This window comes from Falco punctatus (assembly GCF_963210335.1).
Source record: "Falco punctatus genome assembly, chromosome: 6".
NCBI lineage: Eukaryota > Metazoa > Chordata > Aves > Falconiformes > Falconidae > Falco > Falco punctatus.
In genome coordinates, this window is record NC_137585.1 from 32,538,864 (window position 1) to 32,559,291 (window position 20,428).

General features: G+C 41.4%; 1 protein-coding gene across 2 annotated transcripts; it reads left to right on the plus strand.

Moving 5' to 3' along the window:
• The first annotated feature begins 312 nt into the window (after window positions 1-312).
• On the plus strand, window positions 313-20,200 carry PWP1 (PWP1 homolog, endonuclein). 2 transcript variants are annotated; one of them, XM_080393304.1, is made up of 15 exons: window positions 313-506; window positions 598-656; window positions 2,894-3,039; window positions 3,461-3,546; window positions 5,813-5,909; window positions 7,472-7,582; window positions 8,046-8,176; window positions 9,465-9,538; window positions 11,682-11,778; window positions 12,675-12,736; window positions 14,817-14,928; window positions 15,949-16,039; window positions 16,889-17,010; window positions 17,485-17,590; window positions 18,302-20,200. In XM_080393304.1, the coding sequence occupies exons 1-15, from the start codon at window positions 441-443 to the stop codon at window positions 18,415-18,417; spliced, it is 1,476 nt and encodes a 491-aa protein (XP_080249430.1). In that variant the 5' UTR covers window positions 313-440; the 3' UTR covers window positions 18,418-20,200. The 2 variants fall into 2 exon arrangements, with proteins under 2 accessions (XP_080249430.1, XP_080249431.1); XM_080393305.1 differs by lacking the exons at window positions 313-506; window positions 598-656 and adding an exon at window positions 779-1,306.
• The last annotated feature ends 228 nt before the right edge of the window (window positions 20,201-20,428 follow it).

Below are 20,428 nucleotides of genomic sequence, written 5' to 3' on the forward strand. Positions count from 1 at the left end.
CAGGTGGCCGCAGCGCCGCGTAAAGACGGCAGGTGTGCCGGGTGTAGCGGCTGGGGCTGCCGGAGGGACCAACCAAGCAGCCTTCCGCAAGGAGCGCCACGAACACCACAGCAACTGCTGCTGGCGGCGGCGGGTGTCCCGCCACGCTCAGTCACAAACCGAGCGTCTGCCGCCCCCTGCCCGGGCGCGGCGGGGCGGGGCCGTGAGGGGATAACCACCGCCCGCCCGCCCCACCCCGCCCCTCGGGCCCCGCCCCGCCCCTCCCTCCGTGCTCTCCCGGCGCTGGGTGATGACGTCACGCCGCTGTGTCTCCGCCTCTTCCTTTTTTCCCGGCGGTTGCGGGCGGAGGTGCTGTCAGCCACGTCACTCGGGGTGCGCCGGTGCCGCCGCACGTGCCGCCGCCCCGCACCGCCCGCCCGCGTGCCGTCGCCGCTGCCGCTATGAGCTGCCCCGTGACTTGCGCCGGCTGGGTGCGCTGCGGCGTTGCCAAGGAAACGCCGGACAAGGTGGGGGCGGGGGCCGGGGCCGGGCTGAGGGACCCCCGCTCGCCCCCGCCGCCCTCCGCCGCGCTCACCCCTCGCTGTGTCCGCCCCGCAGGTGCAGCTCGGCCAGGAGGAGCTGAACCGGCTCATCGAGGAGGCCCAGGAGCGGCTGGGGTGAGCCGGGGGGGTGGGGCGGGGCGCGGCTCCCGGGCTCTGCAGGAGGCGGGGTTGGAGCCCACCGGGCCGGGCCGCGAGCGGAGCTGGGGAGCTCCCAGGCGCCGGCTGAGGAGGGCCCGGCCCGGCCCGGCCCGGGAGGCGGCGGCGAGCAGCGGAGCGGGCCCGCGCGATCCTCCCGCAGGGACTGCGCTGGGTTTCCCTGGCGCCCCGGGAGGGTCTGTTGCCCGGAGGGTGAGGGGAGCAGCGCCGGCCGGAGCGGGCCCTGCCTGCGCCGGGGGCGCGGTGCGGCTCTCAGCCCCGCTCCGCCGGGCTGGCGGGGCGCTGCAGGCCGAGCCCGGGCCCGCCTGCAGCGCGGGGACAAGCTCAGATTGGGTTTGTCACCGCGAGTGCTGTGGAGACATGGCAAACCGAGGGGGCGATCCCAAACGGGCTGCGGAAAGGCGGGTGCTGCGGGTGAGGCGTTACAGTCTGGGCGAGTCTGGAGCAGCGGTGGGGCTCAGGATGCCTTGGGACTTAATGCTCCGGCAAAAAGTTACTCGGGGTGCAACTACGGTTCGCACGTGAAACGACACGTCGCAGCTGACTGCTCATCACTGAATGCCCTTAGTTGTGTAGCTGTGTTTTCTCACTCTGCCTTTAAGAAAAAGGTAAATAAACCTATGAAAAGCATAACAGGTGTGATGGATTAGGAGATATAATCTATGGAAGACAATGAAAAAACAGCTGCTTTCTGTCTAAAAGAAGATGAGGGATTGAGGTCTTATTCCAATTTCTGGCCTTTTTCGTTTAGATCTGTTTGTAGATTTAGGATTCTAATTCTGTTTCAGCTACACAGGGTGTCTGGTTATATGTACAATTGAACAGATGCAATAGGTAGAGTAAAAGCTTTTATAATTGTGAATATTACCCACCCAATTTCTGTTAGATGGATCGGTGACTTTTTTTTTTTTAATTGCTGAACAGTGTTTTGTCCCATAATGTGTTTTGTTCTGGTTTTTGTTTTTTAGTATTTTTAAAATAATCTTAAACTTCGGAAGATTCTTACTTTATGTGAATTTCTTAAAACAACTGTGTTTAATGTTTCTGTTATCTGTGGTGTTGCTAGTTTCTCCTTTATGCATGTCAACTTTTGAGGTTTTGATTAGGTTCCTTTCTCTTGCAATTTCAAAAACATGGAAAGATGGGAGGTGCTGTTATGCATTCTGTTAAACTGCAGGATGGAAACCTAAAGACCATCCCTAACAACCAAAGGTGTTAATGAGCTCTTTATAACATCTAGCACTTTGTAGAATTTGTTACAGTATCAGCCACCTTTTTTCATGTGCAAAAATCACAAAACAGACTCAGATTTAGCATCTTTAATTACCTTGTTACCAGATTTTCCTTGTTTAAAAACTGGTAATGTGAAGTGTTTATTTTACTGAACAAATTACAAAAATAGGTTTCTGATACTGAATTTAGAAATCATATCTATGAGAACTGTCGTGGCTCACCATTGCCTGGGAATTTTGTTTGCAGGACAGATAAAAAATGTATTCAGCAGGGATGAGTTCCTGTGGAGCGTGCTCCATTGAGACATCTCAGATGTCTGTTAAGTCCTCAGCCAATGTTTAATTTATATTCCTTCTACTGAATTTCTTGCATACGGAATTGTAGCCATGAAAGTTCCAAGTTTTCTGGATGTTGTATAGCTTACCCTTTAAGAAGTAATGCACAATATGTCCCTACCTAAAGAATTTTATGTTGTTTTTTCTTCTAATATAAATATGGTAAGTATGAGGAAATAAGGTCTTAAAAGTCTTGAAGAAATGCAAGAATCATTGCATATGACAGGGCCTGGGGGGGGGGGGAGGGGGAAAAAAGGAAGGAAGGAATGAATTGGACATGAGAACGCAGAGAGGTGAGGTTGGGAGCATTGTATTCACAAAAAAGGGGTAAGAGGAAGGCATTTAGACACACAGCTTAGCTCTGAAGAGCCAAATTTGTGCCAAATTTTGTCATGAAGTCTTTCAAGGAAAGACTTTCTCTGGAAGCCTGAGAATAGTGGTGCCTTGTGTTTTGGGAAAAGTTAGGAAAGGAGTGAATGGATTTCCAGATTATTGACATGAAGACTTGAAACCAATATGAATAGCCAGGATTGTGTGCTGAAATCTTTTTAGTGGTCCCTTAAGCAGTTACCTGGAAGCATCCTAGATGGCTGTCGTGGTTTCTCAGAGATGTGTATCTTTAAACAGGGGTAACACTGATGGTAGCGATGAAGGCCAGGTGGCAGATGACATGAATGTAGCCAGAGCTAAGTCTTCTCATAAAAATGAAGACCTGTCTGATGATGAACTGGAGGAATATGATTTGGAAAATTATGATGAAGAGGAATGCACAGGTAAGAAAAATTTAAATGTCAGATATGCAGCGTAAGTGAAGGCCTTTTCACTTCCTGTTGTACTCAAGACATTAGCGTCCTGAAACTACTCAGTTTCAAATGCTGGAAATTCACCTTTTTAATAATTTGCTTGTCCCAGTTTTAGAAGTCATTTAGTCAGTGAAATGATTCAGTCCCACTCGCTGACCTAGAGCATGTGGGAAGGATTGTCGCTCCCCCTGCTGTAGTGCTGGTGAAAGCACTAAGTCTGTGAAAAGTCTGAAAGCACAAAGCAATTTAGCTTAATGAGATTCTTATGTTCATGAACTTCAATGTTCATTTAGCTCACTCCTAATATTTTGTAATACAGGTTTTGGTACAGGAGTTTATAACTTCATCTGTCATTGAAATGTATAAAAAATGTTCTGAAATTTTCATCTAGGTGATATAAAACTTGGAGACTCTTTGGCTACTCTGGCAGTATATGGCAGTAATGAACTTGATCCTTACGTTACTCTAAAAACTACAGTAAGTACTATAAAAATGTTAAATATCTTAAACAGCATGAACTTAAAAATCAGTTAAATTTTCCACACTGCCTTAGGATCTGTAAGTACTTGCAGTCCTTTTCCAAGGGTGTGCCAGATTTTTGATCAGACAGAACTCTTTCCACACACACACCCCTCTTTAAGGTTGATTTGTGCAGTCCCCTTTATGTGTGGGGTTTTTTTTTGTGTTTAAGTCAGATATTAAGGTGAACTGGCTCATTTAAACCATATGCCTCTATATGTGGAGTGGTTTGTCACCTCTCTAGTAGGACGCAGAAAATGCTTGAAGAAGTAACAAATCTCAGGCTACTAACCACCCAAATTAGAAAACTTCCCAGAGTGCAAGACTCTTACACCTTCCACTAGTTTGTGGAAGAAACCAAGCTGAGGTGAACTGAGGCTACATGTCCTATTAGGGGTACAGCATGAAGAAGTATGTCCCTGTTAAGCATATATGCACAGCATACTGTGTAGTTGACTGTTTCTGCCTGTATTAAGTTTCCAGCAGGTATCAGATGGGGAACATCTTTGCAGGAGCTGGCTTTGTAGGAGCTCCGCAGGGTATGAAGCAGTCTCTGGCTGTAGTCTAAGACAAGCTAACTGTCAGCAGTGCTGTCCTGTTATGCAGCCTGTTTGTCTTTTTCTGGTGAACAGGGATGCAGCATGCAAGATGTGAGGTAATCCTTGTGCTCTACTTAACATCGGTATTGCCATGACTAGGATAATTGGGTGCTGCTTCAGAGAAGAGATGGAGGGATTCCAAACAATGTCCCACAGTTTAGTTCAGAAGGATAGATTGCAACTAGAGTAGGTGAATTTTTGTGACCTAAGCATAAAGATTCTGAGATTTTTCTGGGTGCTGTCTCTTCTATTCTATTTTATTCTATTCTATTTTGGGTTCTTTACAAAGCTAGTAATACTGAAAGAAAGGAGTAGCTGTAGCCTTCTACCGCAACATCTAGTTTGTGTGTCAGGGGACTTTGTCAAATGTGGTCTCAGACAAGGTGTTGCTGCAAGTGACTTCACATACTGTAACAAAGCTTAAGGAGGAAGGCTTATGTCTTATCTTTAAATGAGTTCGCGTGCTATGGGCACTTTGGGGCACTGTGTTTTGTCTGTGTTCCACTGACTGGTTGATGATTTTTCTTGCTCCTGTGTACCAGTAGAGGAGAGGAATGCTTTGAGTGATTTTTATAGTCAAAGAGGTATTCGCACAGGGATTCAGAGAGAATATGAGCTGCATTTATTCTGTGTCAGAAAATCTGATGCTCTTCCAGACATAGACAAAGTGAACACCTTTTTTTCTCAGGCCTCTGTTCCTACACTCAAGTCCTTTCCTCAAATTCTGAAAGAGAGTACTTTTTAGTTCCTTCTTCAACATGCATTTTTTGTTGTCTTTTGGTGTTTACGACTAGTACTGTAGAAGACTAAGTATTGTGCAACATTACGTTGATTAATTCAAAGAATTGCAGGATTTGATAGGATTCCAATATTGAAAAGAAGCTTGAAGTGAATAAAAAAGAAATTAAAAGCTTGCAACAAGTCAGTCTTGTATGTTGTGTATTTGAAGGATGGTACTGTGTTTGCATAAGGCGATTGACTTTTACGTACAGTTCTTAGTTTTCCACTAACAAAAATTCCCTGAATGCCTTCCATTCCTCAGTAACAATGAAAATTAGATGAGAGGTTACATCTGTTCTGGTACAGCTGAATGCCCAGTATAGCTGTAGGCAGCACTTTTCTGGAAATATTTTCAAGAAAGTAGACAATGTTCTAATGCTCCTGGAATTGCTTCCTGGATGTGAGGAGCAGTTACAGTATGCTTATTGTGTAAGACATTGTTACACTGTATAAATGCTTAAGGCATGAGAACACAAGGGAAATAAGCTGTGTATGTGGGCTTCTGGTGGTGATTTTCTTTTCAGCAATGGGCTGCATCATGGTAACCTCAAAATATGATTTTGTATTTGGTAATTAAACATCTCTTTAAGTCCACCTAGGTCCACATGAGCAGTACTTCAGTCTATATAATAACATTCAGTCTCCCCATGATCGAGTTTGGTTCCTGCTTTTCTCTGTGTACTACTCTAAGATGATTTTTGGCAGATGAGCAGCAGGGTGTTGGGGTTTGAGTGTTTTCCGTTATGGTTAAAAATTATTACTGATTCAACCTTTTGAACATGTGTAGTTTTGTGCATTTATGGGCTTTGCTTAACATCCATTGTCCTCTCCTTTTTGCTGTTCAGGATCAATATGAACAGGAGGACTTTTTGATTAAGCCCAGTGACAATCTTGTCCTTTGTGGCAGAGCTGATAAAGACTACTGTAGTTTGGAGGTCCATGGTAAGTAATATCAGATTCAATCCTTACAGTGAACCTAGGGATTATGTCTTGCCTAGCGTGTTCCATATGGCTGTGTAGGAGGAGGGGGTTGGGTTTTGGAAGGTTTTTTCCTCCCCATCTGCCCTGTGTGTTTTGTCCTCTTTCCAATGTCATGGTGCTTTAGCCACTTTCCAGAACTAGAGTATTTCATGTGGAGTTACTGTTATTTAGAGGACAGTGTGCTTCCTTCAGGCAGTATAGCATTTCCTTTCTTTATTTCATTTCTAATGACACTTAGAAAATACTATGGTATTTTTATTCTCTGAACATAAGATCTTTCTTCCAGTCTTACTTTCCATATCATGCAAGCTTCCTCTTGCGGTTTATTATTTTGATGTCATTTTTTTCCCTTCAGCTTTCTCTTTTCTTCTTTAAATGGGTTGTCCGTTGCTAGGAGTCAAAGAATCAGCACCTTTATCATCTTAGTTTTAGAAGAGATGATCCTCAGTAAGGTCTAAATACTGCTTGTTCCAGGGATGGGTTTAGTTTTACTGTGTAAAAGGTTTTTTCTGTTGCAGCAAGGAGTACTGAGTGTGCTGAAGTTACCGTCTTCTTTTACAGTGGTTCTTTGAGGGAATGTTTCTGGCTACTTCTGCTATGGTACATGTTTCTGCAAGCAAAGTATTCGGTTTTAAGAAAACAGCAAGGCAAAAGTGTTTGAAAGCATCTCTTCAGATACCAGCATCTGGCATTTTCTGTATCTGGAGGTGTTTACAAATTTTTTTAACTGTGTGATTTTCTCAATATAAACTTATAAAACAGTAGCACAGGCTTCTGCAGTCTATAACATTGGGTAGCCCTGTCTTAGCTACCAAGAGTACTTAGTTAATTGAAGACTTTACTTAGTATCTGAACATCTGTCACATACACTTAAAAACGGCACAGTGATTTTGTGCGTGTGATGATGCCATGTTATTAAATAATTAATGGGGGTTTTCCACTATCCTATCAGGTTAGTAAATTCATTTATTAGAGGGAGAAAAACAGCTGGCTAAAGGGAATGCTGTTTAGTATAGGGTTGCTTTACCAAAACTCTTCCTGTGTATCAGTTACAACCTACTAAAGGTAACTTCACCTGACTTCTTCATCTTCCTCTAATTTGAAAAATGTTTATTTTTTACATTCATTTCCCCTTTGATTTCATCTAGAATTATTCCTTTTTTAAAAAAATGCTCTTTCTGTAAAATGAGTGCCTAAACCTTCATTAATGTATCCTGATGTAGAAAGTGGTGGATCTTACAAAGTAATGTAATATGCTAGGAATAAAGTATCTAGGCTTTGCTGAGCTTGTCACTTCTTCATCTAAAGTACACAGGAGAATGTTTTGTGTAATTCTGTGAGGCGTAACATTAGTACTTGGAGTCTCTGGCTTCTACACTAAAGCTCTGAACACACTGTGAATTTACATTCTGCATCTTGACAGCTTAGTGTTTGCCACATCTGCCTTTTGCAGAAGTGAACTGTTCATAGTTGCTTGCTTTTCCTCTTCACTGATATCTTGTATATCTTTAATTCTTCTATAGTTTATAATCATGAAGAGAACTCATTTTATGTACATCATGATATTATCTTGCCTGCTTACCCTCTATGTCTGGAGTGGTTGAATTTTGATCCTAGTCCTGATGAATCGCAAGGTAAGTTGCAAAGGATACTGTACATGTCCAGTTAAATAATTTTTACTTGAAAAGTACATAAATGTAATTTTGTCACTGAATAATTTCCTCCAGTAGTACAAACAGAAATAAACCCAAGATATTAAGATGGAAAAACTGAATATCAGGTTTTTTGGTTTGGTGTTACAGTTACCTTAGTGATGCTGCTATAACAAGTTATGTGACTAAAACACTGGTTTTATTACAAATAAGTTATCATCAGTTAGCAGACCAGAGCAAGCTCTGCTATAATCTGCTTTATTTTCCATTTGCAAATGAAAGGTTGCTTTTGTTCAAAGTAATTACGGCCTGTGCCAAATATGTTCAAATAGAAGATTCTGGCACGTAAGTATAAGTTTTACTTAAAGAAATAAGCAACAGCTGGAATGCCAGATATGCTGTTTTGTGACTCTAAATGTGGATGCATTTGGGTTTCTGCTTGTAGGAAATTATGTTGCAGTGGGTAACATGACCCCAGTTATTGACATTTGGGACCTTGATATAGTAGAATCCTTAGAACCAGTCTTTTCTCTTGGAGGCGAGAAAGAGAAAAAGAAGAAAAAGAAAGGAAAGAAAGTAAGTATTGCAAAATGGTTTGTATCTGGTTGGATGCAGGAAACCTAGAGCAAGGATAATGTTGTTATTACTTTTTCTCCTACAATGGAAAAAATCGTGGATAATCTGGTTTAATTCTGTATGTCATGTTGAAAGATGGTGTTTAGACAGGTTACAGAAGATAATGTCATGGTTGTCTGCAACAGGCTAAAACTGGTATTTTCCTGTGACTCAAAGTTGAAAAGATGTTGAGCAATAAAGGACAAGGTTAACACTACTAAAATTCATTTATTCAGGATTCATCTTGTTAGCTTTATGTGTTTAAAATTTAAACACATTTTAAGATAGCCATTGAGATAGTCTAAGGAGAATGTGTAGAGACACACACACAGAGCATGGCTGAGTTTCTTTTACGGGACTGCAGAGAAAATCCTAACTACCAAAGAGGAAGACTGAGTTTTAGACTGCATGCTAAGTTATGTGAGATGAATCTGACTCTTATTGTATGCCTGAATATGTTGTTAAAATTTGTCCAAATTCTTTGGTATGTAAAACAAACACGGAAGATAACATCACTTACATTTTCTAGATTTTTGGTATAGTAGATGCTTCAGGAAGTGCTTGAACACTCCCTAGAGTAAATAGGGAAGGTGAATGTAGATAATCTTGGTTTCCCAAATGAAGCAGTACTGCAGCGTTAGTCAGCTGAAGGACCACTGTGTAATTGTGAAGGGGACTTAGTTCTTGAGCTCTTAGACCTTCTGGTTTTAAAAACAATAGAAAAAGTATCTTTGAAAGGGGAATTTGATCTGTGAAACTTGCTTCTGAAAATCACCGAGTTAACAGAATTGCTGTTGAATATAGTGTTCATAAATGTTACCTCAATTTGAAATACTAATTGTTCTCTGTATGGATATTTAAAGCTTGGAATCAAGAACAGAAGAGGAACAAGGTGGCTTATGGGTGGTTTCCAATTGCTGTCCCAGTAAACTTGGAAGCTTAACCCTTTTAAATTTAGAAGCTGCACATTAGCTGGACACAATAGAATTCCTTTCACCAGCCTGAAGGGAATAACCAGCTCTGTGAACGACCACCAGCTGTGAACAGGGCAATCTGACCTCTGGGGTAAGAGGTGAGGTGCAGGAACTGCAAAGACAGTGTCAAAAGCCTTGTTGCAGCAAGTGAGAATAAATTAAAATATGAAGTTGCTGATAAAGGCATTAAGGAATGGATACTAACATGTTGTAATGCTTGATTTCCACTGAAGCTGTAATTCAAAAGTCTCTTTATGTTGTGTCTGCATACACAGAGTTTATCTTCAGAAGGGACAGTGAAAGGACATACTGATGCTGTGCTTGATCTTTCATGGAATAAACAAAGCAGGTAAAGGAATACTTTAATAACAATGAATGGTTACAAATTTGCATACTTAATCAAGCACACATTTTTCACACAAATCCAGAATCTTATGTAGGATAACATTGAACTTGAAAGCAGTGCTGAAATGAATCAATTCTCAAAAACACACATTCCCCCCAGCCACTTTTTTTTTTTAATTAGAAGTCTTGATTATCTTTTTTTAAAAAAAACCTGTATATTGCTGCAATCACTCTTTATTTGCAGGTTGTCCAGGGCTAAGGTGAGTCAAAGCCATTTGATATATCGGCTACTTTAAGCCAGATGCACAAATTGGAGAAGCAGAAGGGCTGCCCTGATCTGCCAATAACCTAAAACCATTTCAACAGATAGAAGTAGATTTATAGAAGGAAGTCCTTGCTGTGCTGGATTTTTTTCCTCTGGCTTTTGCCCCAGAGCTGTGAACAGAAAAAAGAGTGTAAGAGCCCTAATAGCACAGTTATAGAAATGCCTGTGACCTTTGGGTTATCCTAGGCAGAGAGAATTCCCTGCTGCCTGAACGAACAAGCAATGAAGTGCTGCTGTTGAAGAAACACAGAGCTGGCCTATCTTGGGGGAGAGGTCAAGGACAGTGTGCTGACTGAAGTAAAGATGCTGCTGGTTTTTTATTGCTTAGGTGATGGTTAGCAGTTCAGCTCTTAACTGAGGAACGTTCCTCAGCATGGGCCTTGAAACTTCCAGTCAGACACAGGCTGATTTTTTTTTCCTGCTGTCATAAATATCTCTGAAAATACATGTAGTCAACTCCGCATACTCCTGATGAGCAGGTGTAAGCCTTCACTTGTAATGCTTTATTATCTAGATACTGAAGAAGGTAACACACTCATAGACATGCAGTAAATAATAAAATTGCTTAGGTTGGAAAAGAAAATTGCACTCTTAATTTACAGTGCACCGTCTGTTGTTCTTAAATTAAACATATAGGCACAGTGTGGTAGTGATCATTCCATCAGTCTTACAAAAGAGTAGCTTTCATGTACCTAGAAATGGTTGTCTGGGGATAACATAAGAGACAAGTCACAAAAATTACAGCTACAGTAGTTAAGTGTCTGGAATGCATAATTCTGTAATGTGCTGAGTTTTGAACTCACTGATACTGGTAGATCTTTCAGGAAACAAAAACAGTTTTGAAAAGGGAAGCTTATGAGCAAAGCAAGGAACTCCTTGGAGCAGCTTATATTTAAATGTTCTTTGGGTGGGGCGTTTTTTAAGCAAGACGTGCTGTGACAGCTCTCTAAATAACGTTCTGCCTGTAGGTCATAATGATGTTACTGTAAAATGTTGTCACAGCCTTCACTGTCCATTTTCTTAACTTGCTCTTGTAACGTTGTTTAGGAGAACAGTGTTTCCGGGAGACTGTTAGCTCTTTCAGTCAGAAACACTTGGTTAATATAAAAAGAAAAAGGTGAGCAGGGAGCAGTTTCAATCCGAAACAGTATGTTCTGGTAATAGATCTGTTTTTAAGAGCAATGGTAGCAGTCGTACTGTGTATTTGACAGGCCTTTGGGAATGTTTTGAGTTGTTTCTGATTAAACTTGTAAACTGTGTATTTATTGCTCTTAACACAATTGGTCAAATTGAAATGTGGCTCTGTAAACTGAAATGTTAGTGGTTCATTTCAGTATTCTGTGAAGGGTATAAAGTGTTAGGTCTTCAGTAGTTACATAAACACTCAGATATTAGAGAGCAAACTATTTTAAAATCGGGCTCTTGGCTGTATGCATATGGAAACAGAACTAAGTTGCATAGGTGATGTTTAAAAATACTATTGTAATGTCAAAGGAAAAGAAGCATTTAAAAGCCTTTCTTGCTTCATTTTGTTCAAGAAATCTTCCAGTAAATCATATTTTAAGCGATTTTGGGGGGCAGGAATACAAGCAAAATTGTCAATGTTGTTGTTTTAAGTGTTGTACTAATATAATGCAATAAAGTCTGCTTGTAGTCTTTATTTGTAACTCGGAATTACCTTCAGGGAGCATAGTCTGTCAACCAGTGTGCTTGATCTCAGGATCAGGTTCTGTATGTATTTTTGATTTTTGACTTTTTTTTTTTTTTTGTATCTCTCTAAAGATTTTTTCAAAGTTTGGTGGTTTTTTTTATCCATTATCAGGAACGTTTTAGCAAGTGCATCTGCTGACAATACTGTGATTTTGTGGGATATGTCTATGGGTAAGCCAGCAGCCAACCTGATGCTACATACAGACAAGGTGTGTAATAATTGTTGTATTTTTTCCACTGTAAAATATAGAGGGGAAAAAAACTGCGTTTTCCATTAGCTGTTTGGTAGTGAACCCTTAGAACAACAATTTGTAATTTTCAGACAACTGTGCAGAATTCTTTAAATTTCTGACTTGGTTGCTTTTGCAAACAACACTGTATTTGCTTTTTAAAATGTTATTTAACTTGTCCTTTAGAAAGTTTGTGAAGATTGACAGCAGTTTTAAAAATGTCTTTTGTGTGAAAGCCCTGGTGGTTCGGAATCTAATAGTGCTGGTATGAGCTACAAAAAATAGATCTCTGAGCACAGGTCAAACTGTAACTCCCTCTTAAGGAAACAATGAGTGTCAGTTACAGTTTGTTCTAGGTAAGAAAGGTTTAAAATAAATGATACTAAAATACCATAGTGATGGGTACTTCAGAAATGAATTGATCTTTTAGTAATTAAAATGTGAAAGTTAGTTATTAATAGCTGTAACCTTACTTTGCTGTTAACAAGGTCGCTGCCCTTGGCAAACTCCTGATTTTCATTTTTTGCTAACACCTGCATTTTTCCCCAAATTGGAAGCAGCTATTCTTTTACCTCGTCCAGCTTTTTTTTTTAATATATAGGGCAGAAAGGGGGCAGGTGGTTCTGTTCAGTTAAATTATATTGGAAAATACTTTGTTTCCACTGGGTGTGGGTGTTAGAAATAAAAATAATGTACATCTCTTGCACTGTTTTATGCAAAATCTGAGTATAACAAGCTTAATAGGAGAGGGTTTTGGAAGGACGTGTGCTGGTTTTGGGGAGGGGGGTTGTGCTTTGTTTGGGCAAAGAAAGTTCCTGTATATGTGTGTTATATCGCAGTGCTTATTATTTTAAATAAAATCTTCTGTTCTCTAGGTGCAGACACTGCAATTTCATCCGTTTGAAACTCAGACCCTTATTTCTGGATCTTACGATAAGTATGTCAGGGTAATGTTTTCAAATGTTACATGTAAGAAGGGTATTAGTATTGAATTAAGCCCATTAAGTTGCCTCATGGTTTGGGTTTTTTTTTCCTTTGCTTGTAACTATGCCAAATTTGAGTAATGCTATTATTTTTGTCCAGTAAGGTAGCCAGGTTTGTATGTGGCCAAAATGTCATTTTCCTTACCTCTTTCTCAGGACTAATCAAATCCTTTAACCATCTGGACTGACATTTTCTGTGCCAGTTGTCTGCTCCAAACTGAATTTATTTCTTAATTTGTCCTTATGGCATTTTCTGCACTGGGAATGTATCACTGCTCGTTCCTGTGAAAACTCGTCCAGGTTCTGCCAAACTGTAAGACCAGAGTGAGGACATGAGGGACTTTTGAAATCCCAGTTGGCTCCCTACAGCTTCTGTGGGTAGGCATGCCACAGCCAGCGTTTTAGCGTGGAGCCTGGAGGTGCTGTGACATCCTTTGTATCTGCATGGTTGGAGCAGCTCTGTAACTGCCAGTTCTTACGAGCCCTGCCAGCCACAAAACTTCCCCTCTGTTCTCCCATCTCATAGGAGTAGCTGTTTAATTTTGTTCTGTAACAATGATTTCCTTTTATCATTTTTTTTTTTAATCCTACTTATAAGACTTTGTCTTTATGTTAAAATATTTATAGACTTGCCAATCTTTAGCCAAGCCTTTATGTCCTCTGGCTTCTGTTATGCTCTTGCTACATCTGCTTAAGTGAAAGTGTTGGAGAAAAACCTTTTATTGTTGTTAGGAACAAGCTTTTGTCTACTTCCCTCCCCCTTGATTCCTTCAGTAAAAAAAGGAAAAAAAGTCCAAACACTGAGACCAGCTGCTCGATCCCATTTTAGCTACCCCTTTGGTGCAGTTGGCCTTCTTGGCCACCTGGGCACACTGCTGGCTCACGCCCAGCCGGCTGTCAGCCAGCACCCCCAGGCCCTTTCCCACCAGGCAGCTTTCCAGCCGCTCTGCCCCAGCCTGTAGCGCTGTGTGGGGTGGTTGTGACCCAAGTGCAGGACCCAGCACTGAGCCTTGCTGAACCTCATACAACTGGCCTTGGCCCATTGATCCAGCCTGTCCAGAGCCCTCCTGTCCTCAAGGAGATCGTGAAGCAGATCAACGCTCCTCGCTAACTTGGTGTCATCTGCAAACTTACTGAGGGTGCACTCAATCCCCTCATCCAGATGGTCGATAAAGACATTAAACAGAACTGGCCCCAGTACTGAGCCCTGGGGAACACCACTTGTGACCGGACACCAACAGGATTCATTCACCACCACTCTTGGGGCTCAGCCATCCATCCAGCTTTTAACCCAGCATAGAGTACACCCATCCCAGACATGAGCAACCACTTTCTCCAGGAGAATGCTGTGGGAGATAGTGTCAAAAGCTTTACTAAGGTCCAGGTAGACAAGATCCACAGCCTTTCCCTCATTCACTAGGCAGGTCATCTCGTCATAGAAGATTTTGCATCATTTTGCATCCATGAGCGTTTTGGATTGGGGCAGATTCTGCCACCACTGGGCTGAGCGTATGCCTGTAAATACCACAGGACCCACTAACTCCCGTCTGCTCTTTATCTTTTTTGGAGTAGCATTTCCTTAAATACTTGTAAAGATTCTGATTTATTTTTTTTCCTTAAATCATATTTGAAAATGTTTTTATGTGTATAACATTGATTTTGTAATTAGTGCGTTGTTTTTGAACAGTCATTACTTGACTTTACTGAAGTCTTTGTAATTAAGTGGTATATTTTCATAAATATTGTCTCCTATTAAGCATCTTGTGTATTGAGTAAATTCAGACTCTGTTTGCTAAGTTTCAATAGAACGTCTGTCACCAAGATGAAACTTTGAAGCATATGGGAAGAGCTTGTGCTTGTCTGAGAAATTTTCATCTGTTACTAGAGTTGGAAAATTAAATAGTGAAGTTGTTTCCATTTTAATTTTTGAATTGTAGTTTACATGGACTTTCTATAGATGCCAGTGGTAAAACAAACTTCATAAAGTGTTCTGCCCCGATTATTTTTTTTTCATTTCCTATCTTTTTCTCCTAGATCAGCTGTGCTGTATGATTGCAGAAACCCACAAGATAACCATAGAGTGTGGCGATTTAGTGGTCAGGTTGAAAGAGTAACCTGGAATCAATTTTCACCTTGTAATTTCTTAGTGAGTATATGCTCTTCTGTTCTTGGTCTGTTGACTGTTGCCATTTCATTTAACCTGTATTTTGTGTTCAGGATGTTTCTGAATTATGTAACAGAGCTGATGGACAGTTGGACTGTTGGTGTTGCTTGTTTTAGAAATGCAGTGTGTGGGAGGGTGGTTTTAGGTAGTTTGTCCAACAAGCACATCAAGACCCAGCTACTTACTTGTATCTTTATTATGACAGTAGAAAAGCAATTGATGCTGATGCTTTTTCACTCCAGAGGTGGCATCTTTGCCATGTTGTTACAGTGTTCAGTGACTGGGATATATTTGCCTTTGTGTAGTTGCTGTTGTTTCATGTAATGAGGCAATTGGGGCTAAGAAGTAGCTAATTAGAACTAGGATCATGAATATTAATTCTGTGTTTTAAATCAGCGGTAGAGGGCACTGTCCTCCTGGCTGGTATAGAGTAAAAAGACCTTAGTTTTGTCGAGATTTCTACAATAAAACTTATAAACACAATTCAAAACCAAATCTTTTCTATTTTCTCAATTTCTGTCTAGCTCTCTGGTGCTTTGTGTATACAGCCATTAAGAACACTTGCTCAGTTCTGTTGGGTTTGTGAGGTAGAACTCTCTTGGTATAATCACATGCAGATTTGCACAGGGCCATTATGTAGCCACAAGATGGCTACACAAACATTGAACTGACAGTTAGGAGACTGAAGGCTCTGTATTTCAGTGCCTAGCGTGAGCCAAGCTTAGTAGTGCAACCATCTTCAAAATACAATTTTAAGGAATTTGTCTAGGAGTAAGACTTACACGTAAGTCAGTGCAGCATAGTTTAGGTGCACAGAATGGCTCAGGTACCAGCTGGATGGAGCCTGACTTCGGGGACGCAGACCTGTGTACACTTGTGTAACGTGCCCTGCCAAGTAGTGTGGAGTCTGCCTTGGATCACTAGGGGGGGTGGGTATTGTTTCATAGGAGCTTTTTTCCAAATTAGTGATTACGGCTGTTTGTTTTGAAAATGTTTCCTTAGGCAAGCACAGAGGATGGCTTTGTGTACTGTCTGGATGCTCGTTCTGATAAGCCGCTGTTTACACTGAAAGCTCACGATGAAGAGGTGTCAGGTAAATTGTGTGTGTTGTGTTTGCCCCCAGCGGCGAGGCACATCTGGAAGATGTCTAACTGATATGACTGAGGCAGTAGCGATTCCTTGCTTGACAAGTAAAAGTTGTGCATACTGATCATGGGGAGCTGGCACGTGAAACAGATCTCTGCTGAGAAGCCATTGTAAGCAAAATATTTTAACAACAGTGACCTTTTCTCAGTGAGTGTCATGAATAGGCGTCTCAAAACAGATCTATTCACTTGGGACACACTCCCTGTGATTTTTGGGTGAGAAGGAACAAAAACTATGGAATCTGGTCCAGGACTGTGAACTAGAATATTTACCTCCTCTGTCCATAATTGTTTTATGATTCACTCTGGAGATGATTTAGGTGTGGCACACAGGAAGGTTTTCACACTGCCCCTTTCAGGCTATTTAAGTATTTGATCAGTGTAGGAGCTTCCAAAAAGCAACCTGAAGCACCTGATTAGGTGCGTAAAATGAGACTATATGAATATGCCCCATCATGTTGGATAGCAAAAGAGATGGTCTTTGGCAAATAAATGAAAAAAAACTACCTAGGGAAGCCAGATTAAGTGATGTAAGAAGTAGAACAATAGCATCTTTGCACTGTTACTGTTATTGGACTGAGACACAAAACAGGCCTGCATGAAGGCAGTTTGCTCTTGCTACAGGGAGCAGAGGCAGCAGGGAACTTTCATTAACGTTTTGTTCCTTTGTGCCGGAACAGAGTTCAACGTGAGGAGAATATCGGGTTTGTTCTCACAACTTCACTTCAAAATGTATCCTCGTCTCTGAAATAGTGATTAGCTGGTGCTCTCACACTGCTGTACTTTTAATCTTCTAGGGCTACAACTAAGCAGTCAGATCAAAGGGTGCCTTGTGACATCATCTGCTGACAAATACGTGAAAATTTGGGATATCCTGGGAAACAGACCAAGTTTAATCCATTCCAGGGATATGAAAATGGTAGAGTAAAATTAATTTCTCGATTCTGGGAAGGCTTGTATATAAACTATGTCTGCTTATTCTTTTTTGTCTAGCTTGAATCTTGCTTTACCTAATGTAACATCTTTTAGGGAAAAAAAAAATCACATCTGTGTATTCTGGGTAAATCATTCTCATTACAGTGCAATATTCAGTTCAATATTCAATTCAGTAATTGGCAGACTGCTTCAAAGCCTCAGACCTGAATACCAGATACAAAGTTTTGAGTAGAACTATAGGTGCTCCGGTGTGCATCTGCCAGTTTCAAGACAAAGATGTGATTTACTGTTTGCAATTAGCAACTCTTGACTTAAGTTTTCTGTACTGCAAAGTGAGTTTCAGGAATCTTAAGAGAGAGCTTACATTTGTTAAAACTCGGTGGAAGTATTTTCAGATGACATTCATTTTAGGATGATATCTTAAAAAATAAATATATCCTCTTTCCTCCTCCCCCAGGGTGTTCTCTTCTGTGCAGCTTGCTGCCCTGACTTTCCGTTTGTTTTTGCCTTTGGAGGAGAGCGAGAAGGGCTGCGCGTTTGGGACATAAGCAAGATTTCTGCAGGTAACATTCTTGTGGTTCTCACCTTGCCCCCAGTAATGTATTATGGCTCTGAGAGAAACTGTAGGGTAGTGTGTTTAAATACCCCAAGACTACATGTTTTCATGTTTTCAGATTCAAAAAATGTGGGTTTTTTTCTAACTTGGAGAACTGCTTGTCACATTATTTATTTTCTTGTAGCTGAAGTGTAACACCCGATTGCTTATAATACTGTATTTTACTTTTTTTCTTAATGTTTAATCCTGGTGCAACCAAGTGTCACATTCTTTGAGTACCTGTAGGCATAAAAGCGAGGACCAGTTTGGATTGGTTGTTATAGCAACACGTAACTAAATGGCATGAATTTTTGGAGAAGGCTTTTAAGAGCTTGGTGGAAACCAGAGAGACTAAAACCAGAAATTATTTAAACTTGATGTTTTGCTCTACAAAACTCATCCATTTCACAGTACTGAGGTACAGGAATTATGCACAGGGCAACATCTAGAGATGCTCTGGGGGAGAAGTAACAGGACTTGAACTTTGAAGTATCATATGCGGGAGATTTGTTCTGACATTTAAGCTTCAACTTCCTACTTGGGGTAAGGGAAAAAGCTTTGAAACTGCACCAGGTTAGGATTTCCATTCCATGCTGTGAACCATGCTGTCTGTACCTGCTGTGCTCCTCTTGTCTCTGGGACAGTAGTGACATGTAAGCGATCCCTATCTGTGTTGCAGTGAATGAAGTTTTTGGAAACAGAGAGAGACTTGTCCTGGCTAGTGCTAACTCTGCGGCTTGCGGTACCGTGGCCAGCAGTAGCAGCAATGATGTGGAGACGGCAATGGAATCATGATGGACCAAACATCAGAAAATCAAAGTAACAAATGGGACTACGAAGAATGTGTATTCTACAGCTCCCCGTTTGGTGAGAGTCCATAGAAATTACTCTATAGTGCAGGGGTCCTCAAACTATGGCCCCCCAGGGTCCTCAATCCAGCCCCTGGTATTTACAGAACCACCCACCCCACCCCCCGCCGGGGGTTGGGGGGGAACCAAGCAGCCGCAGATGACTGCCTGCCACTGCATCCACGCGCCGCCCCCCTGTTAAAAAAGTTTGAGGACCCCTGCTATAGTGTCTTGCAGTCTACAGGGTTCTTAATCTCAGACAAAGAAACATGGTGATGTGGTTAAGCTTTAAATCTGCAGTTCTAAGTTTCTGCCTCTCCTACTGGCTTTGAAAGATTAAATCATTTGCCTTTGCCCAAGATGATGATACTTGAAAGAGGGGCTACTATGTGTAAAGTTGATCTATACAATGAAACGGTCACTAGAAAAGCATTCTGCTGCTGCCAGGGGTTTGTTGGATACTGCAAAGAATGTAAATACCTTCTGAGGGCGTAAGGAAAAATATTTCATACAACAGCTGAGTAATAAATAAACAAAAGCAGAATGAAATGACAAGTGTAAATAGATAATTTATCGTAAATTTGAGGCTAGATTTACAGATTTTTAATAGAGATTTTTAAATTCCTTCTGTGTAACTTTTTTAAAGTCTTAAGACTATTTTTGGGGGAGTAAGTTGGAGTCGCTGAGTAGAATCTTGAAGTGTATTTGTAACACCTCAGTTCACCAATATCAAACTAGAAACAGCCCAGCACCTGTCCCATGAAGATCAAGGGTTTCTTTTCCCTGATTTTACCGCACCTGAAGGTTATTGACGTTGCATGTGTACCGGGGTTTTCTTCAAGCTCCAAATAGAAGAGGTATGAAGAGAATATGAACTGAAATAAGGAGCTACTACTCAGAAGAGGATCAGAGGCGGTCAGGACACAAAGAGGGTAGAGATCTCAGTGGGTCACTGTCACTGGTGAAAGCTGTCAGTATTACATACTCATGTTCTTACTCCTCCCAGGCATTTCTGTTTGAAACCTGAAGGCACAGAGGAACATTTTGAGTATCAGCCTAACCACTGACTTAAGCACTTCAGTTAAAGCACCAAGAACCTAATGAAGGCATGGGACTCGGGCAGTTTCCTTACATTTAAAATGAACACCCGGGTGCCTTACCCCGGGCCAAAGATTAAATGATAATCATACCCTCCTGGGAAGTGCTTCCCTCTCTATGTGGGGTGTCTGCTAAAGCGCTGCTGCTGCTGTGAAAGTGCCCTGGATTTACAGGAACTGGTATCAAAGCAGCTGTAGTGTTGGTGCATGTAGTTGACAGTATCTTATGCTGCTTTCCACCCTCGTTCACCAGAACTCATTCTGGTGTAAAATAAAGGTAAAGCAGATAAATTGTATCAGTACAAACTGCAGATGGGGAAAAGGCAGGGCTGTAGGTTTCCTTAACCTGGAGGGATGGGAAGTGGCTACTTCTGAATCGGGCTCAGCTGTTTCTAGTCTGGTGACAGGCCTTCAGCATGGCTCTGCAGGAACCAAGAGTATTCTGGATGTGGTGGGATTCCTGCCTCAATCCTTTCTCTACTCAGCAGCAGTGAACAATGTGTGGACAACAAATGAACAACTAATTTTGCGAAGCTTAAGAAGGTAAAAGCACCAGAATCACCTCTGTTCAAGTGCTCTCTAGTGACAAGTTTTTCAAAGCTCTTTCATTTGAAATAAATGCTTTTGTGTTAAGCTCTTTGAGCGTAGTAATTTGTTATCTCTGCCTCTGGTATTAATTGGCACTGTAGCTCTAGAAGTTGCTTTTTGTTTTAGGAAGAAACTGCATTACTGCAAGCAACGCATCTTTTCCTTGACTAAACAGGATCCCTCAAACTGTCTTTCTGGGGCTTCTTATTCACATACTGATCTCAGAAGGCAAGCATTGTGCCTTTTCAGGTTTGAAGAAGTGCTCTAGGAATT